General features: G+C 39.6%; 1 protein-coding gene across 1 annotated transcript in view; it reads right to left on the reverse strand.

Annotated features, from left to right (window-relative positions):
* Fhit (fragile histidine triad diadenosine triphosphatase) overlaps window positions 1-21,595 on the reverse strand; it is an 810,295-nt gene that overhangs the window by 767,332 nt on the left and 21,368 nt on the right. Inside the window, exon 2 of the mRNA XM_051206707.1 lies at window positions 9,786-9,903. Coding sequence (XP_051062664.1) covers window positions 9,786-9,888 — 103 coding nt within the window. The 5' untranslated portion in view covers window positions 9,889-9,903. The remainder of the gene's footprint in view (window positions 1-9,785; window positions 9,904-21,595) is intronic.

Below are 21,595 nucleotides of genomic sequence, written 5' to 3' on the forward strand. Positions count from 1 at the left end.
GATGGAAAAGATTTTACCATGCCCCCTGCCTCCAGTCCCCAGGAACACTACTCTTTAACATTTCATACCCCCTTATGATAGAAGGCACCAACAAACGTCCCCTGTCTCACCTGGTATGCACAGCTAGACAAAAGAGACACAAGCATTATTGCATGTTCATATATAAACCCAAATTCATAAAAGAAACAAAGCTACCTAAAGCTGTAGCAGAAATAAATAAAAGGACCCAGAGACTGATATTGGGGTTCAGACTTAAAGCTGAATATCAGAAAAGCAAAGCAGCCAGCCACTAGCTTCTTACCTCTACCTCAAGCTAAAAGGGTTGATCCTGTCTCCTTGAGCTCTCACCAAGCCTCAGACTATAACCTCTCTTTAGCATGGCTGGAGACTGAATGCTTCCTACTGACTATGTGTTCCTGTCTTTATACCCCTCTAGTGCTGGGATTAAAGGTATGACTACAATTCTCTTTTAGACTGATTCAATCTTGTGTAGATCTGGGTGGCCTTGGACTCACGGAGATCCGTCTTCCTCTTAATTCTGAGTACCACCTCCTAGCTTCTGGCTGCTGGCATTAAAGGTATGTACCTGGCTTCTATGGTTGTGGCTCACTTTGCTTTCTGAACCCTTAGGCAAGCTTTAATAAGTCAAGTAGTATATCACCACACAAAGCAACTTGACTGTCCTTGCAGAGAGTTTTGGAAGGCAATGTTTCATCATTTAGGCACCAATACAGGGAATGAGATACCAGCTTCTTTCTCTAAGCAGCCTCCTTCCATGCATGGCCTTAGTGTGCAATGGGTGTAGCTACTCCAGAAGGCAAAGGAGGAGCAAATGTCAGCAACCCCAAAATAGCCATCGATCTTTGCCCTTGACAATTCTTCCCTTACTCAGTTCAGAAGTGTGAAATGCTGTTCAGTGAGGTGTGTCTGGCTTTGCGCATGTAACAGGAGATAGGGAATATGTGACCCCAACTGTTTTCACCCCTCTGGCTTAGGTTCCTAGCTGTCTCTTTCACTGTATAGGAAGTCTTCCACAATCTCTGTCACACCCCAGAACTTCCATTAATTACATGACTCACAATACAGTTCCACACAAAAGCTCTGGGAGCCATTTGCTCCCACATAGAACAGGAAATACCAACTGGGTTTTCTAGATTCTGCATGCACACTAGTCGGTGAAGATTTTAATGTAATTCCTGCTGATTTATTTTTATCCTGACACATCTTATTTAACAACTATTAAAGCAATCATCTCTGGTGAAAAGGAGATATCATGGTTGACTTTTAAAGCATTAACATTCAACAGATAAATCTTAGTTCCCACAAAACTCTTGAACTGGAAATAAATCCTGAAGATGAAACGATGTCTTGCTAACTCCAGCCATTTCAAAACCTTCTAAGAAAAGGAAAAAAATTTAAAACCCCATGAACCTATCCCTCCCAGACTAATTTCACCTCGGAGAAAATTATGCAGCAGCCAGGCAACTGTGCCTCGTTACATGCAGCTTACAATGAACAGTTTCCGGAAGTCATCAACTTAATTATATTCCACAATCAACCATCATGGCAATTGAGATAACTATTAAAGCCACCAACAGAAAAGTGACTGACAAGGAGAAATGGCAAAGCACACATTCTTTACAAATGACAACACTAGGAAGTGGGGCTCCTGGGCAAGGGTTAAGACTCTGAGGAGTAAAACTTCTTGGGGCACCAAGGTCAGCATGAGGAGGAGCAAATAACAAATGATATTAAAGAGGCCTGAGTTAAATCATGATTTCCATGCTCTGGGGGTCACTACTGGCCTGAGCCTCGGCTTTTCCAGTTAAACCGCTCACTGATCATGAAGGTTATGAAGGATCATGAAGGACTTAGGGCCACAAAATGTTATTTTAGTTCACCCACTTATAATATTGTTGTAGTTAAGACAGTAATGAATTGTGTTTACTAGACACAGCCAATCCTACTGTACCAAGAAAAGGCAGGAAGATGGCATAGTGCCTCCCTAACCTCCAGCACACAGCAGAGTCTCCCTGAAATGTGTGGAAGATGGCCATTGGAAGAAGAGGAAAAGTGCATTGTCTTCACCCATCACTAAGTCCACAACTAAGCAACACTCAGTGAAGCTGAAGAACAGGCATCATGCTGGATCCCAAGAATTTCTGGCAGACCCCTCCATCAATTCTCACACTCCAGAATATTAGAATATTTCAAGATTGCCTCTATGTGTTGCTTGCTGCCTCCTGTGGACTCTTTAGATCTGTCCACATTGGAGGAATAGCTAGGTGGCTACCTGGTGCTAAAGAGAGTTTCCAGGAACTATGTGCAGCTGATGGGGGTGAGTATTATGGTCACTACAATTGTTACACCCAGAGATAATTTCCCCTTTTGAGGCCACACACATCCTCAATACAAGCTGGGATCCACAAACCCAAACCAAGGCTCCAGAGATATGCTCAAAGCCTGTAGCAAAAAACCCAGGAAAATGGCTCAGATTAAAAAACCAGTTCAGGTACCTAATGCTGTACAGAGTCCTTAGGCAAAGGCCCATGTAGGATTGTGCCCAAGAGCTATTTGTACAAATTTATCGTTATTTTTTCAGTCAATTAGCTTGAGGAAGGAAATGTGAGCTAAGTAAATAAATTAGATCATTAATTTGCAATAAATATAAATTAGGTATGCTAATTATACCAGTTGAACACATATACAAATTATGTATATATAACAAATAACAAATAAGGGACATACCAAGGCTCAATGAGAAGAAAGCCATCTGACTTTGTTTTAGAAAAACCACGTATATTCCCTCAGTAGAATCTAACAGTTTTTATATGTTTATGAAAATATAAGATAAACATTAACTGCCTACTGGTGTGCTAGTAAATCTATTTTCATGCCAAATGGAATTTTGAATATATTTTACATTATTTGAGTTAATTATGTGACATTCCTTATGAATAGTGATGTATTATTCCATTCATTACTCCTAATTATGCTCCCTTACAAGTGCAGGGCTGGCAAAACCATGACCAGGCTTTTCCTGTCTTCATAATATGATGACTTGCATGGAAAGCAGGTCAAAGATATGCCTAGAATATAATGAACAGAGTTCATCAGCTGTGACCCATGACAGTTCAAAGCTACCTGAGAAAGTTAAACATGGAAATAAAAAAAAAAAAAAAAAAAAAAAAAAAACGGAATCAGATTTCGCATCACAAGATACCCATGTGAGCAGTCAACATGATGAATACTCAAAGTACAATTTTAAAAGATATAATTAATGTACCCTTGGCTTGATCTGGACAGAGAACATTCCTAATGTCATCCCCCACTTCTCTCTTTCTCTCTCAGAATTGTATAGAGCTACTGTTTGCAAAGGTATTGCTTTCTGCTTGTGAAAAGACAAAGAGGATTCACAGCCTTGATGTAGGCTGAGAAATGTACCACTAAAAGGCGCGGTTATTGAAAAGCCAGCTCAATCTTTCTCGTGCAATGTGTAACCAGGTCAGGCCAGCCCTCTCTCTGACATGCAGTGGGGCTGCAGCTACAAGGTAAATCCTGACATGGAGAAGTTCCAGCAAGGAAAGAAAAATAAAACTGAATTATCGAGCAACAGAGACAGGGACCCAGTGAGACTGGCATCTGCACATGCAACTCACTGGGAAGCAGGCAGTAAGGAACAGGAGAGCCAAGATGCATAGTCACAGTGAAAAAGGAAGCCACTTCTATGGGGTCCAGCGACCACAATGCACTTGCTTCAGGCAATCTGTCTATGGGAGGTGTCCACACATACTTCTCCATTCTACTTCAGACCTTCCTTGCACATATACAAAATATGTATTTAACTCTTTCATTCAGGACCGGATGCCCATCTATCGTCAGTTATATACTAAAAGCAACCGAAAGTAAACTAGGAAGATGAGGGCCTGGTGGAAGAAAAGGCTTCCTTTTTTTATTTTATTTTTTTATTCATGTTTTTTTTTTCCTGGCACCCTTGACAAATGCTGCCTGCTAACCCTAAATGCTACTTCAGAGTCACATCCTGAGCTGACATTGGGATAAAGATGACCTCATTTCTATGCAATCATTTCCTTGGATAACACGTAAGTAAAATGACTGTCGCAAAGGGTTGTCTTCTAAAAGAAACTGACAGGATCCTTTGTGGCACATTCTAGACTAAAAACACACACTAGTGAAGTGAAATGATAATGAGCATCCAGGATGGCCCCTTGTTCCCACTCCCCAGCACTATGTGGGCTGCTGCAGCCCAATAAGAGTGCATGTTTAGGTTAATTAATCAGACACACACATCTCTGAATGCCATACTCTGCCAACTTAAAAATATGAGCGTAAGTAAACCAAATTTCCCATTGCAGCTAGGGACAAGGACCTGCACACCATCTTTACAGATCTCGGTAGGAGTACTTAAACCAGCTAATATGCAGAGCAGAGAGATGTGCTCATGGCAATTTAAAGATCAAAATTCTATCTTTAGCAATAAGGATATTAAAATAGTACTTGCACTCATCTTATTTGTACAGGAAGGTTTAAAAGGAAACAGTGCTGAGAAATGTAAGATCAGCAGATCACGAATAACTGCGGTTTCCTGAACAATTAAAGGAATTCAGAAGATTAAAACCCACTCAGGAAGTGACAGATATTTCTGATTTTTATGGACAGATTAAAAGGGCAACTTTATCTATAGTATCTATTCTGCAAGAACCCTAGTCAAGAAAAGACGTTATTTTCATTATTTTTTTTCATTCATTTCAGGAGCAAATGTGGTAAGAGTCTGAAATCAGAACAGTGAACATTTCTCACTGGAAATGGTAAAAGTTAGTCTCAAAAGGCATCTGTCAGGTTTTTCTCTCCTAGCTGCTAGGGCTGCATCTTGCTACACAGTTCCCAGCGCAGCAAACTTTTTGTTTGTAATACGTCAGCAGAAATGACCTTTATGTTGCCTCATCTAATTCTTCACAAATGCACTTTGGAAGACTGCCCCCCCATGTATCATCCTAACATTATTTGGCCCTGATAGCATTCTGTGTGTGATGCTCCTGGCCCAGAGAATCTGTTCCTTGTAGCAATTGATTCAATAAACTGTTGACAAATGATTTGTATAATACAGTATGGCCACTGAGCAAGCTTTGTCTCCATCATCACACAGAACATTCTAAGCCTCCACAAACACTGCCGTTCCTCTTATGTGAGAGTCTCTTGTGCCATGCTGAATAGCAATCCACAGATCAATACACTGTCTGCTGAAAACAACAGGACATAACAAATGAGTGATTTTATTTACAATAAAATCCCCAGTCACCAAATGGATTCCACTCATGTTCAAATTCATTTTTCATGCTCAACCCAAGAGGCGAGGTGGGCAAAGCATGACGCAAGGGGAGGGGCAAGGAGAAGTACTAACTGTAATGTGCCAATTTATTTAAGCCATGAACAAGAACTGAGCTGCATTGAAACATAGGAATAAAATGTTCAACAAAATTCTGAAGACGCAATCCTTCAATATGGGTCGGTTCTCTAACCAAGAAAGCTGGAAAAGCATTTTCCTGTACCTGAAATGAATGGACTAATGGTATTCTGACATCCTTTTTGAGGTGTTGCACCACAGAGGCCAGAGCCTATTCAGTTGGCTCTAAGAACCTGGCAAGGAATGGGTTTGTGTTACATGAGAGGGAAGGAACCCCAGTGATACTTTTGTGAATGATGTGGTGCCTTGTTTCAAAAGCACACCGTTGGCCCCTAGTCAGACAGCTATCAGAACTCCAGTTAGAGGGAGATGGGGAGGTGGCTCAGTGGGCAAAGACCTTGTCAGGCAAGCATGAGGCCAGACGTGCAAATACCCATAACCCATACACAAGCCTGACATGGCAGCACATGCATGTAATTCAGTTCCAGAACTCCCATGGTGAGATGGGTGGTACAGACAGGAGACGCCCAAAAGTCAGTCTGTGTACAAAGTTACAAACTATAAGAGACCCCAACTTACACAAGGTAGAAGGCGAGCACTGACACCTGTGTTCTCACTGAACTCTACACGCATGCCCACCCACAGATGCGGCAGACACACAAACATTTTCTCTTTGAAGTCAATAAGCAAAATCCCAAGGGAAAGGGGATGGTGGGGACAGACAAATATTAGTCAGGACATCAATTCAAAGACCGTATTTCTAAGTCACTCATCGATGGCACCCTCTCTGCTGGGTGCTTAGATGTCATTTTTTTAAATAATAAAACCACTGTAAAAAGCAAAACATTACATGAAGTTGCTATAAAACTGCCCTGAAAACACAAAACTGTCTATCATCTCATTCCTTCATTGTGGGCTCACCCTCTCACCCCCAGACAACAACTGAAAACAGAGATGTAAGTGACTAAACAGGAAGGGGGAAATCCAGGCAGTCAGCCTGAACACAATTCGAGAAACGTAACTTGGCTCTGGGCATGCCAGTAAAGACAGGAGGCAACAGGCCCTTATTGCCTTGTCCGTTAATTACACCACAGTATTGCTCTCAGTGTTCGCAATTTCTACTTTAATTTCAGTTACTATAGTCTTAGGATGCTAGAAAAGTAAGAACAAGTCCTCCCTCAGAAAGGAATGGTTATGCAGAGATGAACAAGAATGCTCAGTGCTACATTCTGAGGCAGCCTGGGATATGTGGCATGAAGCCAGGAATAGAGCATGAGCTGAGTAAGTAAGGGTTGAGTGAGTGAGAAGATGGAAAGAAATGTCATAAACAATGAGGGTATCTTTACTAAGAGGGAGTAATATTTATCATAGTACCATAGTTGAAATGAAATGGCCTGGAAGAGCTTCAAAGAAGAGGGGAACAGGGCATGTGTTAAAGGGAAATACACATTTAGCAGATGGCTGGACAGATAGAAATGTATGAGGTACTAAATATCTTTAAAAACTTGCTACAGACTTTGGACGTTTTCTTCCAAAATGCTCTGTAAATAAGGGGAGTGAAAAATGATGGGTTAGAAGTTACAAGGTAGAGAAGTCTAGAAGCAGAGGCTGCAGAAAGCTAGGTGATCCCTAGCAACAGGGTTATACTGGGGAAGGCAGGATAGAATGATGGCCAAGGGTAGACACCCCTCACCACTGGTTTTATGAAATGTGAGCAAACAGAGCTCACCACAGGTACAACCCCTATCTTAGGACAGAAGCCCGTGGTTGTCTGCAAGCAAGCAACTGCTTACTAAGATGCTTCGCAAGGCTGTGGACCCTCCCCACACCTCCTTAGTCTGCAAAGGAAATATGAAAGGTTGCATAGTTATCTAGGACAGCATTGTCTCAATGTATTTGATTCCCAACAGTGGAGATATAGGGTGACCTCCCACTCTGTCAGTTCCCACACATCCCAGCTCTCACACCCTCCAACAGAAGCAGGATCCTTCCAACGGCTGTGATGCCCCATACTCATTAGATAGAATACTTTTGATATTGTCTTACAACAGACATGGTAACTGCTAAAGTTTAATTTAGGAAATGGTGAGTCCATGGCACAAATGTCACTATTGTTTATGACTCACTATGGCCGTTTTCTTAAAGAAGTCTTAGGATGCTAGAAGTTTTTGTCATATATTTTCCCAGTCTCAGCATCACACTTTCACAGGTGATTCAATAAACAAAGGGGGGAGGGAATAAAGTACTGTCAAGTTACAAATGGAAATTCACAAAGCAGAGTCCACTCCATTATTAACCATTTGGCATATAGTATATCTGTATGACAACAGAGTATGAAGATTCATTCACCTAAATTCTCATTTTCATCCCTAGTTCTCTTACCCTTGTTAAAAGTCAGTTCAAGCCAGCACAAAGAAAACAATGTAATTTTACCTTTATTCTTTTGAGATCTGACTTTATTTTACTCTACAAATTTCCCAATGCAAAATGACCACCGCACACTTGCAGGAAAAGCAAAGGAAGAAACAAAAATGGTTTTATTCCAAGAATTTCAGGGTCCATTTGAAGAATGCAATTAGCCATAACTTAACAGTGATTCTGTGTCCCAGTCTCCTTTTAGTCACTCTGCCTTGGCCTTCCCCCATTGCAGAAGCAGAGAAGGCTGGTTACTCAATATTGAGCATTTAGGCTCAACTTAATCTTTAACACTTTACAAAAAGTTAAATGACAGAAAGAGTAATTTTTATCCAACATTATTTAAAAATTGATTGCTCATTGTTTTTGTAATTTTGCAAATTTTAGATAAAATTTGGGCTTAGGACTGAGAGTTTAGTACAGAACCACAATTTTATTTTTTAGGTGATTTTTCTTTTTCCTTTCAACCAAGCAAAGTTTACAAGACTAGGAAAGCAAGTTGTTCAGGACATTCTTAAGAACTTCAAACATTTTCACTAAAAAAAAAAAGTACTCCAAAAAATCGTGAAATATTTCTACATTCAGGACTATGTTACAGAATCAATTTCAAAGACAAACCATGGTTCAGTGTGGAAGATACCTATTATCTTCAAATATGAGGCTCCCTTCTTGTTACCCCTTGTATAAAAAAATACGAAGGAAGAGAAAAGCATTGTGGAAACTATAAAATCCATATGTACACAGCCAGAAGAAATATGTTCAACATGAAAAAAAAAATCACCTCCTCGAGTGTCCCTTCCATCCCCATCTTCACTGCAGAAGAGAACAAAGCTCCTACTAAACGTTCCCAGTAGAAGGAAAGTTCTTCCAACAAAATCAAATAACTCAACCAGCACTCAGAGTGGATAATGGTCTACAAACCAGTGTTTTTCCCAAGAGAAAATGACATTTCAAATTCCAGCACAGATCATGACATTCATGACATGCTAGATTGTATTTTTTAGTAATGTCAAAAGCTATACCGGTAAAGTTTCATCAATGTGACTGCCCAAACATGAGCTGAACAAGGACAGTGCCAATAGACATGATAAAAAAGAAGGGGAAAGCCCATGAGGACTCAACCCTACACAAAGAACTACAGTCAACTAAGCAACACTGAGAGTGGCAGAAATAGTTTTCCCAGGGAAGACACACCATTTGGTTATCCGACATCAAATCATCAGCCCTGAAAATATACATATGAGAAACATTGTACAGATCAAGCAGGTTATATCTGAAGAATATATATGTATATACATGAATATACGTGTGTGTGTGTGTGTGTGTGTGTGTGTGTGTGTGTGTGTGTGTGTCTGAGTGTGTCTAACAATAACTAATGAAAACTGAGGCCATTAATTTGAAAGAGAAAGAGAAGGGGTATATGGGAGGGCTTGGAGGGAGGGAAGGGGGAAATAATGTCATTATGCTACAATATCAAAAATAGAATAAAGTAAAATGAACAAATTAAGCAATCTCCATTAAGCAAAGAAACAGCCCATCTTTAATTCTCCTGAAATCCCTTAATTCCATCTCACAGAGTCACCATCTACCTTCTAACCTCCATTAAAATTCACAACGAATAAAAGGAATCAAAGAGTCCATGATATTCATTGAGCCAATTTTAGAAACACCTATTTATTTACACAGCTATGGTAGTGAAAAGGTCAACCAAAAATCCCCCTCCAAAGCTACAGTTGCTAAGCAACCCTCCTCAGAAGTTCTGCAACACTGCTCAAGCATATTACGGGTGCCACCAACTGGATTCAAAATAAATGTGAATAATATCTTACCTGGTTACTCCAACTTGGGAGAGGGGGACATACCTTTCGTTGACAGACACTGAAGGCTGATTCTACAATAATTTGGTTGGTTGGATTCAGATGCTTCTTTTACAACAAAAGGATACGGCCAGGTACAACAGGTTTTCTATTCACCAGGGCAAAGGACAGTTCAGTTTTGAGAAAAACCACAGAGGGCTTGATGAGATGTTGGCCAAATCTAAACGACATGGTCTCACAGTGAATCTGAAAGGGAAAATAATATAGGAAATGAACATTCAAAGAGAAAGCAACTTGGTTCATGGACCATTTTAAAGAGGATAAATTGCATTATTAAAAGTTCTTGGATTCAAAGAGGGTGCCATTTAAACTGGTCCTGATCATCTCCCTTCAGATGAACTCCAGGAAAGTCCTTCTGGGATATTCACATCTCCCTACAATGCTGTTTTGATTCCAGTCAAGGTTGCCAAGTAGGACCAGGGTCATGGATGACAAAGCAGTCTTTCATGCCTAAATTCGCTGGCCCTTTAAGTTGTCGCCTCAGATCCACAGGTCCCATTTGTTAAATACTTAATTGTTCCCAGATCATCTCTGCTAATATGGAAATATTCATTGTAAAGTACTGAGTACAAACATTATTCTTAAAAGCTTCTTTCAAATGCTTTTCTCTTTGTTTGTACAACAGCAATTTAGCGCAAGTATAAACACTGTCTGACCTTGCCTACAATTACAAAACACACGTTCCCTGAGAACTATTACTATTCAATTGCCAAAATTAGAGAGAAAAAGAAGGAACGAGTTAAACAGAATTTCAGACAGACTAGCTCCTTGCTGACCCAAAGACAGAGCAGTTGATGAATGTTAAGTTTTCCATGTCCTCCTTCTGGGGGAGGCCCAATGACAGAGTTAGAATTTGACATAAAATGTCCCCCTCAAGCATATGTGTTGAGCACTTGGTGCTGATATTTTAGAAGATTCTTGAAAATACAGAGGAAGATGATTGGTTGGCAGAAGTAGATGATGTGTGTGTGGCAGGGAGCATATCTGCCTTCTATGGCTGTCCCATTGCTGTCCTGAGATGAACAACCTGCTTCTAACCACCATGGTTTCCTGTAGCCAGAACTCTGAAACCTTGAACCAAAATAAATCTTCCTTCCTACTCTAAGTTGTGTCTAACAAATCTTTTGTCACAGCAATGTGAAAGTGAATTGATGGGAGATGTCATTCTGTAAATATGTTTCTCTTACTGGCTAATGAATAAAGCACTGTTGGCCAATAGGAAAGCAAGATAGGCAGGACTAGGAGACGGGGGGGGGGGGAAGGAAGTAGTAAGGAGGAGTCAGCATGGAGAGACTGGGGAGAGCAGAACGCTGGCCCCACTCTCCAGTAAGATGAGACCACGTGGAAATACTTAGATTAATAGAAATGAGTTAATATTTAAGACAGAGCTAGCTAATAAGAAACTAGTAACTGGCCAACAGAATTATATCAAATACAGAGTCTCTGTGTATTATTTGGGGCTGGCGGGGTGGTGGAACCAGACCAGCAGAAAAAAACATACTTATAACAGTGAACGAACATGAGGGAGGGTGAAATGAAACTGGGCATTTGGCAGGCAGCATCGACTAAACCCAACAGGGCCCAGGAATAAACTTAATCAGGTGATCCCTACACATAAGTGACTCCTAAGTAACTATGGCCCTTACATTTTTGTAAGTCAGAAGCAGCTTACTAGGGAACAGATGGCCAGAGACCAACCTGAAAGAAAAGCAAAGATGAAAGATGAATGAAGAATCATAAAAAAGGGATGAAGAGAAAAAATGGATATCTATTTTAAAGTAGAACAATAACAACTGCATGATGATTTGATGAGTCAAATGTTTACAGTGAGAGTTGTATGAAAGTCCTCTACTGTAGTGAACTGAACTTGATACACTCTGTGCTGGGGGGGGGCACTCATGTCAAGTATAGAGATACTGGCTTGCAAAATAGTTACACCATCTAATAAAAATTAAGGCTTTCAAACATTGTCCAGCTGTGTGGCTTTTCGGGCATGCTCTCTGAGAAGCTAATAAGAATATGAATTCCTATTTCCTATAGCTCCAGCCACATTACCCTGAATTTTCCATGGTTGACACTTTACCATGTTCTAAATGTTGGCTTTCCTTACTGTTGAATCATGTCTTGCGGATTGACCCAAGTATCTGTAGTCCCCTAGCACACTTATACTTTAGAGTAGACGTGAGGCACAAGGAAGGTGCGATATCAAAGACAACCAAATCCCTCTGCTGATCACAGCACACAGCATGAAAGGTCCTTTCTTAAAGCTGAATCATCAGTCTGTTGGAGTAAGACCTCAACAAACGCAGCCAGACATAAGCCCACACTCAAAGACATTGTCTGAGCAACTGTTTAACAATGCTAGAAGGAACAACATCCCTGTTTCCATTTAAGGGTAACTGGACAAACTTGACTCAAGCATGAACTCTTATCCGGAATACCTGGTTGGTACTCCTTTGGGCTTACTTGTTCTTTTTTTTTAAACCTTTTCATCCTCTATGCCCCAAATCATCCTGTCTCCTTGTAACTCAGGGATTTGCTGTAGCATGACTAATATAGTGTTTATCTTCTTTATAGATTTGTCTTCCATATGTCAAAAATATGAAGGGCTCTCAAAAACATTTCACTTTAATTTTATAGCAATTATTTGTTTTAAATCTCATCTGTTTCTTAATTCTGTCTTAGCTATTCAGTGTTGCTAAAATTGGCTCCTGGCTGGTTCTTTCTTCTCACAGCAATCCACTGTAGCTTTTGTGTACAGTTCACTCCTACTCAACAGTTAGCCTAGCTATAGTATTTGATAACGAACACTGTGATGTCTAACGTAATGTGTATCACATGGCCTTAGAGCAGGGTTTTAGTTTATAACCTTACACAGCTTTTCTAAGACATATGTACCAGTTTGCATTCCCAAGAGCAATATATAAAGATGTTCCTCTGTCCTTGTCAGCACTTGACACTGTCCGCTTTCATGATTGATAGATAAAATGGTATCTTAGGCACAGCTCACTCACTAGCTTTCCCTGGTGCCTGCCCAAGCTATTCCACAACCATGCTTAAATGAGACCTGAAAGATGACTCCACCAGTTAACAGTGGGACCACAGTGGATGGCAGCTCCTAAGAACACGCCCATATAGACACAACAATGGGTCTGGATTCTGTTCGAGCCTACCACTGATACTCTAGCACAGGAGAAGCTAAATTATTTTCTATAAGGGACAGTTGCAAGGGGCTACACAATTTCATAACTACACACTTCTGGCATGTAGCCACAGCTGTGTCTGGCAACTTATAGCCTGGACTTAGCACACAATCTACAGTTTGTCAAGTCCATGTATGTTGCTACCCCTTCAAAAATTTCCTGGGTAGAAGTTGACTGGATTGTATTTAAATTTTGATGGAGGGAAGATGACACATCTTCAGAATATTCAATGAAGTCATCTCTGAACACTGCTTTTGTGTTGATTAACACCATAATAAAGCACTGGTGATAGTTTTTAATTTCTACTTTTTGTTTTATGTATTCTGTCTTAGAGTTCTCCTAGCCAGTCTTTAGGCCTTATCAATGTTAGAAGTGGTATCTTATTATTGCCACAGTTGTTGGTAACTATTGACTTTTGTGTGTTTTGGCAGCAACCAGGCTACATTTCCCCGTCACTGCTAATGGTCTCCACAGAGTTTCTCTGGTTTTCCATGTAAAATTTTATTTAGAAGGGAGTGAGGGAGGTTGGGAGGGAGGGAGAGGGAACTGGGATCGACATATAAAATAATAAATTAAATTTTAAAAAAAATGCTTTGACTCCAAAATTTAAGTTCAAGGACAAGTTACTGGGGAAAAGGATTTCTATTTTTGTTTCCACAGAAAATGAAAAGATGTGGATTCCTTACAGACTAATGTGGTATGATCAAGCCAGACCACCTGAAACAGAGTACCAGGTGATCCTACATTCAAAACAGCTGGACAAAGCAGCCTTACAGACTACAGCCAGGATTTCTGAATCTTCTTCGAATCCCCCATGGCAGGGCCTCTTACCAGCAGGAAGTAGTTTGGAAAGAACAAAGCCCAAATTCCCAAATATTGTCTATAAATGTTTGTTTTCATTTAAATGGACTTGGTTATATAAAATAAAAAAAAAAAAGAAAGAAAGAAAACAAAATAGATCTGGTAGAGAGGCAAGGCCAGCTTGAACACCATAAAAATCCCACATGTTTCTGATGAGCCTTAAGCTTTCCAGCAGCTAATATGAAAAGCGAACTTTGTATGAGATGAACTTTGGAAAACTGAGGCGGATTTTGAATGTGTTAGTGGAGGTTGCTATTAAATATAATGTTTATAGTGAAAACAAAAAAATTTACTTAGAAATAATACAATTATTATCATTTTAATTAATCTATTTTTCTTGTGTGAGATCTCTGGCAATGTGCTCAAATCAGAAGCAACAACCTTACCACTGTCTTATTTGAAAATTATCATGAATAAGTATAAACTTTTGTTTTTTATTAAAGAAAACATCCACTATAAGTTTTAGTTAGGGAGGGATGGAGGGAGGGAGGGAGGGAGAGAGGGAGGGAGGGACAAAGAAACTTGTATACTGAGCAGGAAGGGGAAAAAAAATCTAAATTTCCTAAAGATTAACTCTATTTATAAATAAATAAATAAATGCATAAATAAATCTACTAAACATACTTTTTTACAATACAATTTTGTATTCTTTGCCATTGATGTAATTAGCAGATTTCTTAAAATATTTAATTATGCTGTTACTTTTTTTTTTTTTTTTGCTTTAGCCACTCATATAATTTTATTCTTTAGTGAGCCGACTTCTGGGTGTTGCAGGTAAAGTCGACCAAATGCCTTTTAACTGAATTTATTAGGTATTTATTGTCCACCTCTACCTAAATATGTTGGCTCATTTGGCTTGTTTTAAAAGAAATTTTACACTACTTTCAGTTCCTTTAGCAGTGGTTCTCAACATGTGGGTCACAAACTATTTGGGGATTGAAGGAACTTTTCACTAGGATCACATATCAGATACCCTGCATTTCAGATATTACATTACAACTCATAACAGTAGCAAAAATTACTGTTATGAGGTAGCAATGAAAAGAATTCATGGTTGGGGTCACCACAATGTGTGGAACTGTATTAAGTCACAGCATTAAGAAGGTTGAGAACCACTGCTTTAGATTTGAATAAAACTCATTTGTCAAGCTGTGTGTCTTTTCCTATTACAGGAGGAAGTTTTGACAATCATGATATTTCTTGATTTACCTAAGTGACTTTTTTCTTTTATTTATTTCTCAGACTTTTTATACAAACTTTACCTTTCCTTATAAAATTATAATTTAATCAGTTAAGAATATAATTGATAATCACTTATTATTTATTTTGAAGTTTATCAAAATACAAATATTTTAATCCATCTGTAGCTTATTATGTTTTTCTATTTTTTAAAATTTTATTAATTATCAGCTAATTTTTCCCAGAGTGATCACAGTGTCCCTTTCCTTTTTCCTCTCCTCCCAGTCATCCCCCCATCTCCTCCTACCATCCACTCCCTCTCTGTTCCCTTCAGAAAAGTGCAGGCCTTTCATGTATATCAGCCAGCCATGGGATATCAAGTTGCAACAAGATTAGGTACCTCCTCTCGTATTAAGGCTAGATGACACAGGATAAAAGGGTTCTAAGAGCAAGCAGCAGAGTCAGAGACATTCTCAGGTCCCTCTGCCAGGAGTCCCACAAGACGCCCAAGCCACACAATGGCAATAGACATACAGAAGGCAATACCCTTCACAATAGCCACAAATAATATGAAATATCTCGGTGTGACCTTAACCAAGCAAGTGGAAGAACTATATGGCAAGAACTTCAAGTTTTGAAGAAGTTGAAGAAGATAGCAGAAGATGGAAGGACCTCCCATGATCATTGGCCATCTTACCAAAAGCAATCTACAGATTCAATGCAATTCCTATGAAAATGCCAACACAGTTCTTTACAGAACTTGAAAGAACAATACTCAACTTTATAAGGAAAAAATATCAGGATAGTTGAAATAATCCAATACAATAAAAGAAGTTTCAGAGGTATCACCATCCCTGATTTCAAGCTGTACTATAAAGCTACACCAATAAAAACTCCATTGTATTGGCATAAAAACAGATAAATTGATCAATGGAACTTAATCAAAGATCCAGAAGTAAATCCACACACCCACTGATACCTGATTTTCATAAAGAAGTCAGAAACATACAATAGAAAAAAGAAAGCATCTTCAACAAATGGTGCTGGTCTAACTGGATAACAACATATAGATCCATATCTATCACCTAGCATGATACCCAAGTCCAAGTGGATCAAAAGCCCCCAACATAAAACCAGATACACAGAAGCTAAGAGGAGAGAAAACCTGGAGTAGCCTTGAACACATTGGCACAGGAGACAACTTCCTGAATGGAACACACATAGTGTAGAACTAACATGTACAATTAATGAATGAATGCGACCTCATGAATCTGAAAAGCTTCTGTAAGGCAAAGGACACTGTCAAAAGAACAAATGGCAGCCAACAGAATAGGAAAAGTCCTTCACCAACCCCACATTTGACAGATGGCTGATTTCCAAAATGTATAAAGAATCCAAGAAGCTAGACATAAAAAACTTTCAAGTAAAAAAAGAAAGTGGGTTACAGATATAAACAGAGAATTCTCAACAGAATAATCTCAAAATGTCCAGGAATCACTTAAAGAAATATTCAACATCCTTAGTCATCAGGGAAATGTAAATCAAAATGACTTTGAGATTCTATCTTATACCTGTCAGAAGAGCTAGGATCAAAACCACAAAAGCACAGTTCATGCTGGCACGAATGTAGAGCAAGAGGAACACTCCTCCATTGCTGGTGGGAGTGCAAACTTGTACAGCCACTTTGGAAAGCAATATGGTGGTTCCTCAGAAAACTGGGCATCTACCTCAAGACCCAGCTATACCATTCCTGGGTTTATACCCAAAGGACACTCCATCTTACCACAAGGACACTTTATTCATAATACTCAGAAACTGGAAACCACCTAGATGTCTATTGACCAAAGAATGAATAAAGAAAATGTTGTACATTCACACAATGGAATATTTCTCAGCTGTTAGAAACATCATGAAATTTGCAGGCACATGGATGGAACTAGAAAAGATCATCCTGAGTGAGGGAACAGACTCAGAAAGACAATCATGGTGTGTACATACTTATAGGTGGATATAATCTGTGAAGTAAAGGATAACCATCCCACAATCCCACAATCAAAGCGAAGTACCAACTACCTCCCTCCTCTCAGGGGGCATGGATCTCACTGTGAAGGGCAGTTAGAACAGACATCACAGGTAGACAGGGGAAGGGGTATGGATGGGGTATGGGCACGGGAACAGGAGGGATCAGGTGGGGGGATGGAGGGAGAGAATACAGGGAAAGACAACTGGAATCAGGGGCATCTCTGGGATAAACTGGAAACCTAATGCACTGAAAACTTCCAAACATCTGTGAGTGTGACCTTAGCTTCTTACGTTTTTCAAAGAATCAACTCAGATTGTTTGGCTTTTGTTAATGCTATTATTATTCATTTTCTGTACTTTTGTTTCTTCCTTGAGAAGATTCTTTGTCTTTACTTTTTCTTCAAATTAACGCTATCGCAGTTTTCCTACCGACTAGAGCCCAACACCATGTCTACTAGTTGCTCGGCTGTTTTTCTCTTCTGTAGCAATAGCTCGTGCTGCCTTCAAATCTGCCCATTAGCTGCATCTTTCTCCTGTGCTTTCATTATTTCTCAGCTCTTGGAAACTGCAGTTCTTGTCATGATTTCCTATTTAACTCAAGGGTTACTTCACAGTGTCCTTTTTCATTTGCAGGCACATGCGATGTTTCTCCTAGCTGCTTGTTAATAGGTCTGATTTACTGCACTGTGGAAAAGAAAAAAACTTTATGCCAGTTTTGCTTGTGTTTTTGCATTTGAAGCCCCTTTCTGGTCTATCAGAGGAACCATGTCCCTAATCTCATATTCTGAAAAATGAATTATATTCTGCCTCCATGCAGCCTATATGTACGATTGACTTCACTGTTTCCTAGATCTCTGTCTCTGCTTGTCATATCTGCCTCATTAGTTTCTAGGGAAATTGAATCAAATGTCTAACTATAGTTTTCAAGTCAATGGCAGATGCCATACTTGCTGTTTTGTATACCACAGTCACATACACACAGACCTATGTTCCATCTTGCTTCACTACATTGATTGTTTCACTCATGTTTGACAAATATGGACCTTTCCTATCATCCCATCTTCAACTTTTAAGACAATGTATCCTAGCATCTTGTTTTGTCTCTATTATCGAGGACTCCCAATAGCCTGAACCCCTTGTGGATTCTCTTTATTCCTTAAATTCGATGTCATTACAAAGTTTCATCTATCTCACTTTTTCTCCTCTTTCCCAATAAGTTTCCTTCCCTTCTGATTTGGCCAGGTGGGTGATGGGTGAGCCTGAGGGATGTGTCTATTTGTGCCTCCTCACTGGGATTACAAAGGTGTGTCCAGCTTTTGCATGGATGCTGGGGTCAAAGTCAGGCCCTCAGCAAGCACTTCCCTGGGCATCTCCTCAACACCCTTACCCTGCTGGTGCCTTTCAGACTTCACACCCCATCTTTCTCTCGTGTTTGAATTTTGGGCATGTCCAAATAATATGGGGCTATAATTTTTAATAACTGTACATTTCCCAGACTTCACTGCTTACTTCAGGATCCTATCTTTACTCCTCAGCTCATGGAGGCCATACCCTCCTCCTCAGACTGCTGAAGCAATAGGTCCTGGCATTGTTGCCCCTTGAATCTGACCCTCCTCTTTGGTTCTTAGCACACCGTTTCCTCCAGAATTCAGTTATCCTCTGACTCAATGCCATGTACCTTATGCAATCCTTTTTAGCAAAGAAATCCCCTGAATACTTATTTCATCACATTCCTTGAGTCTAAAGTTATCATTACTAATTGATTTAAAAAGGAAAAAACTAAATTATTTGCTTACTATTTTCCATTCTTCCTCCTTTATGTATTTATTTTAACGTATACTTTAATCTCTAAAATTACTTTTAGAAAGGGCCTTCATGTACCATAATGTGAATTTTTGCTCATAATAATGTACTTACTTCACCCTACCGTTTAAATAAACCGCCTACAATAATAGTCTAAACTTTAAGTTTGCCTGCTTCAAGACTGATCAGTTGCATCTTGACCTCTTTGTATCATTGGCTGACACTCAGGCTACTGTTTAACATCGGTTCTTCTGGTTTCCAATCTCAAAATAAGGTCTTATGAAGCCTGAATATAGAACTATATCCAAATACCCATCAATTACTGTAACAAATTATCACAAAGTCAAAGGGTCAAAGGGTCAAGTCTCTAATGAGAATTCCTGTCTCTTCCTAGATCCAGGTCACCTGGCTTACAACAGCGCCTCCTGCATGCTGCCTGTGGACACTCAGTCTCTGTCTCCCCATGCACACCATCTTCACAGGCCTTTTCCACAAGCCTTCAGACCTTAAACTAATACAGACTGAGGGCTGAGGAGAGGGCTCAGTTGGAAAAGTGCCTGTTGCCTAAGCAGCTTCCAGTGAGACCGCTTCTCAGCAAACACAGTGGCTAAGTGCTGAGGACACTTTACGGTGACAACTTGCCTCTCTCTACACACAGGTGCACATTTGTCCACACACCTCTACAACACACACTAACAGCAGCCACCAGAGATAGAGCCAGTGTGTTTAGGGCCCAGCACAGCCCATATTATAACTTCTAAAACAATCGTGTCTACAGAGACTTTTATTTTCAAGTGAGGTCATTCTGAATTTCCTTTTGGGTGTGGCAGAGTATGATTAGACTAACATTTCTGATTTCTATTGTTTTATTCTTTTATTTTATTTAAATGACACTTTTTTGTCATTTATTTTGCATACTGACTTCAGTTTCTCCTCCCTCCTCTCCTACTGTTCCTACTGTTTTATACACCATAAGGCCAGGTGTGAGGCCTTTGGTTTCCACTGCATCCCTTAAGTGCTTGTTTTATCATCTATCTTAAGATACTCCTGAGCACAAGTTAACACATCAGCCTTTCAGAGAGCCTATCTGACATTTCTATTCATCCAGTTTCTCTCTAAGCTCGCATATCAGTCTTCTCATATCTATTTCTTTTGGGAAACAGCCTTAAAGCAAACTCCAGCCATTCATTTGTCCATTTATTTAGCTCCTAAATTTCTATCAGAAGCTTACTTATATTCAGTTTTCCCTCTGTGCCATGGCTACCCTTCCCTGCATGTCCCTCCTTCTGACATATCACTTCTCCAATAAACTCATATAGCTGTACTATGTATTTTTGCAGAAGTCTGGTTGCAAATAATTTATAATACTGGATGCCCTCAGGTCTCTCACTAATTCTTCTTCCCTTTTGGTGATAGATATAACTCAAACCATCCCTGTCTAAAGAAAGCAGGGAGAAATGAAGCCAGAGTTCAAAGGTCCCTACTTGACTGAGCCCCACTCTAACTCTCTACAATGTGAACTTCACACCCATGGATACCTCATCTGAAACCAGGAGACGATGGCATGCATTCAGCATACGTCACTGACACACAGCATAGGCAGCCAAAATAGTAATATTTTCCACTTTCTCTACAGTGGTCTCATTCTGCTTCTCTTTTAATTATAGGAAAAAATTCTCCCCAATTAACGGACCTCGAATTTTAATTTCCACAAAGAAGCGAAATATTTCAGGGACTGTAAAAAAGAACACAAGTGTGTAGCATAAGTAAAAAGTCAGCAGTGTGATGGGAAGGTGCTGGCGTCTTCAGGATCTGAAATGGTCTGCAAGACTGAGATAAATATTAAATATTTTACTCTCATATGAACATGGCAAAAGCAATTTTAGTTTAGGCTCAAGTAAAACTGCTGAGTCTTTCTGCCAAACAAGGAAGTTGGATGTACTCTGTTGAATTTTCATATCCAGGAAACCCTGTTACTTAGCAAATATACAGATAACTATTTCTGGAATACAGAAAATTAAGGACTTAGTTATGGAACTCACTCAGTGGGTCATGTGCCTCAATTATATTTATTAATAGATGTCAGTCAATAAAGAAATTCTAAGGACTTGGTTTTTCCTCTTGTTATAAAGGGAAGTAGTTATGTTAACCAAAACCAAAGACATATTTGTAGCCTTTTCCCCCTTCTTCATGGTATTGTGTGATAATAACTTGTTTTTTGTTTCTCCCATTTTTCCATTCATGAAAGGTATCATCTTTCTGCTCTCTCTGTCCCACCTCTGTCCTCTGCTAACTCTATTCCTGTCACTTTTAGAAGCTAGAGAGCATGAGCCCAAGGACTTCATCTTCAAAGTTAATCAAATGAAAAGGAACTAGCAAAGTGCTTTCTGTCCCTCACGTATGCAAGTGTGTGAGTCAGTGTGGCTGATTTGTGATGTTGCCGACAGGACATAGTCTTGTGGACTATGGTATAGTGTTCACAACAGAAGAAGACAACTCATACCAGGGACAGTCAGGTTTATTCCTGTTTGCTCTGAAATGTTATACTAATGTTTCACTCAACTGCCTAATGCTTCAACTCTTGTTTCCAAAAGGAATAGGCACCTCTAGAATTTCTGGGTGGAAAAGAGCCTGTGAGATCACTTAGATCAAACTGTATCATTTTAGAGACTCTGAGCACATCCTGTTCAAATGAAAACTGAACTTCAGTGGTCTCAGGGTCTTTATACAGGATACTATTTAGGCATCGATTAACCTTGGAAGCCCAATTTGAGAAGCTAAATTAAAGTTGACAAACTTTGTGGCATCCT

This window comes from Phodopus roborovskii, unplaced genomic scaffold (genome assembly GCF_943737965.1).
Source record: "Phodopus roborovskii unplaced genomic scaffold, PHOROB, whole genome shotgun sequence".
NCBI lineage: Eukaryota > Metazoa > Chordata > Mammalia > Rodentia > Cricetidae > Phodopus > Phodopus roborovskii.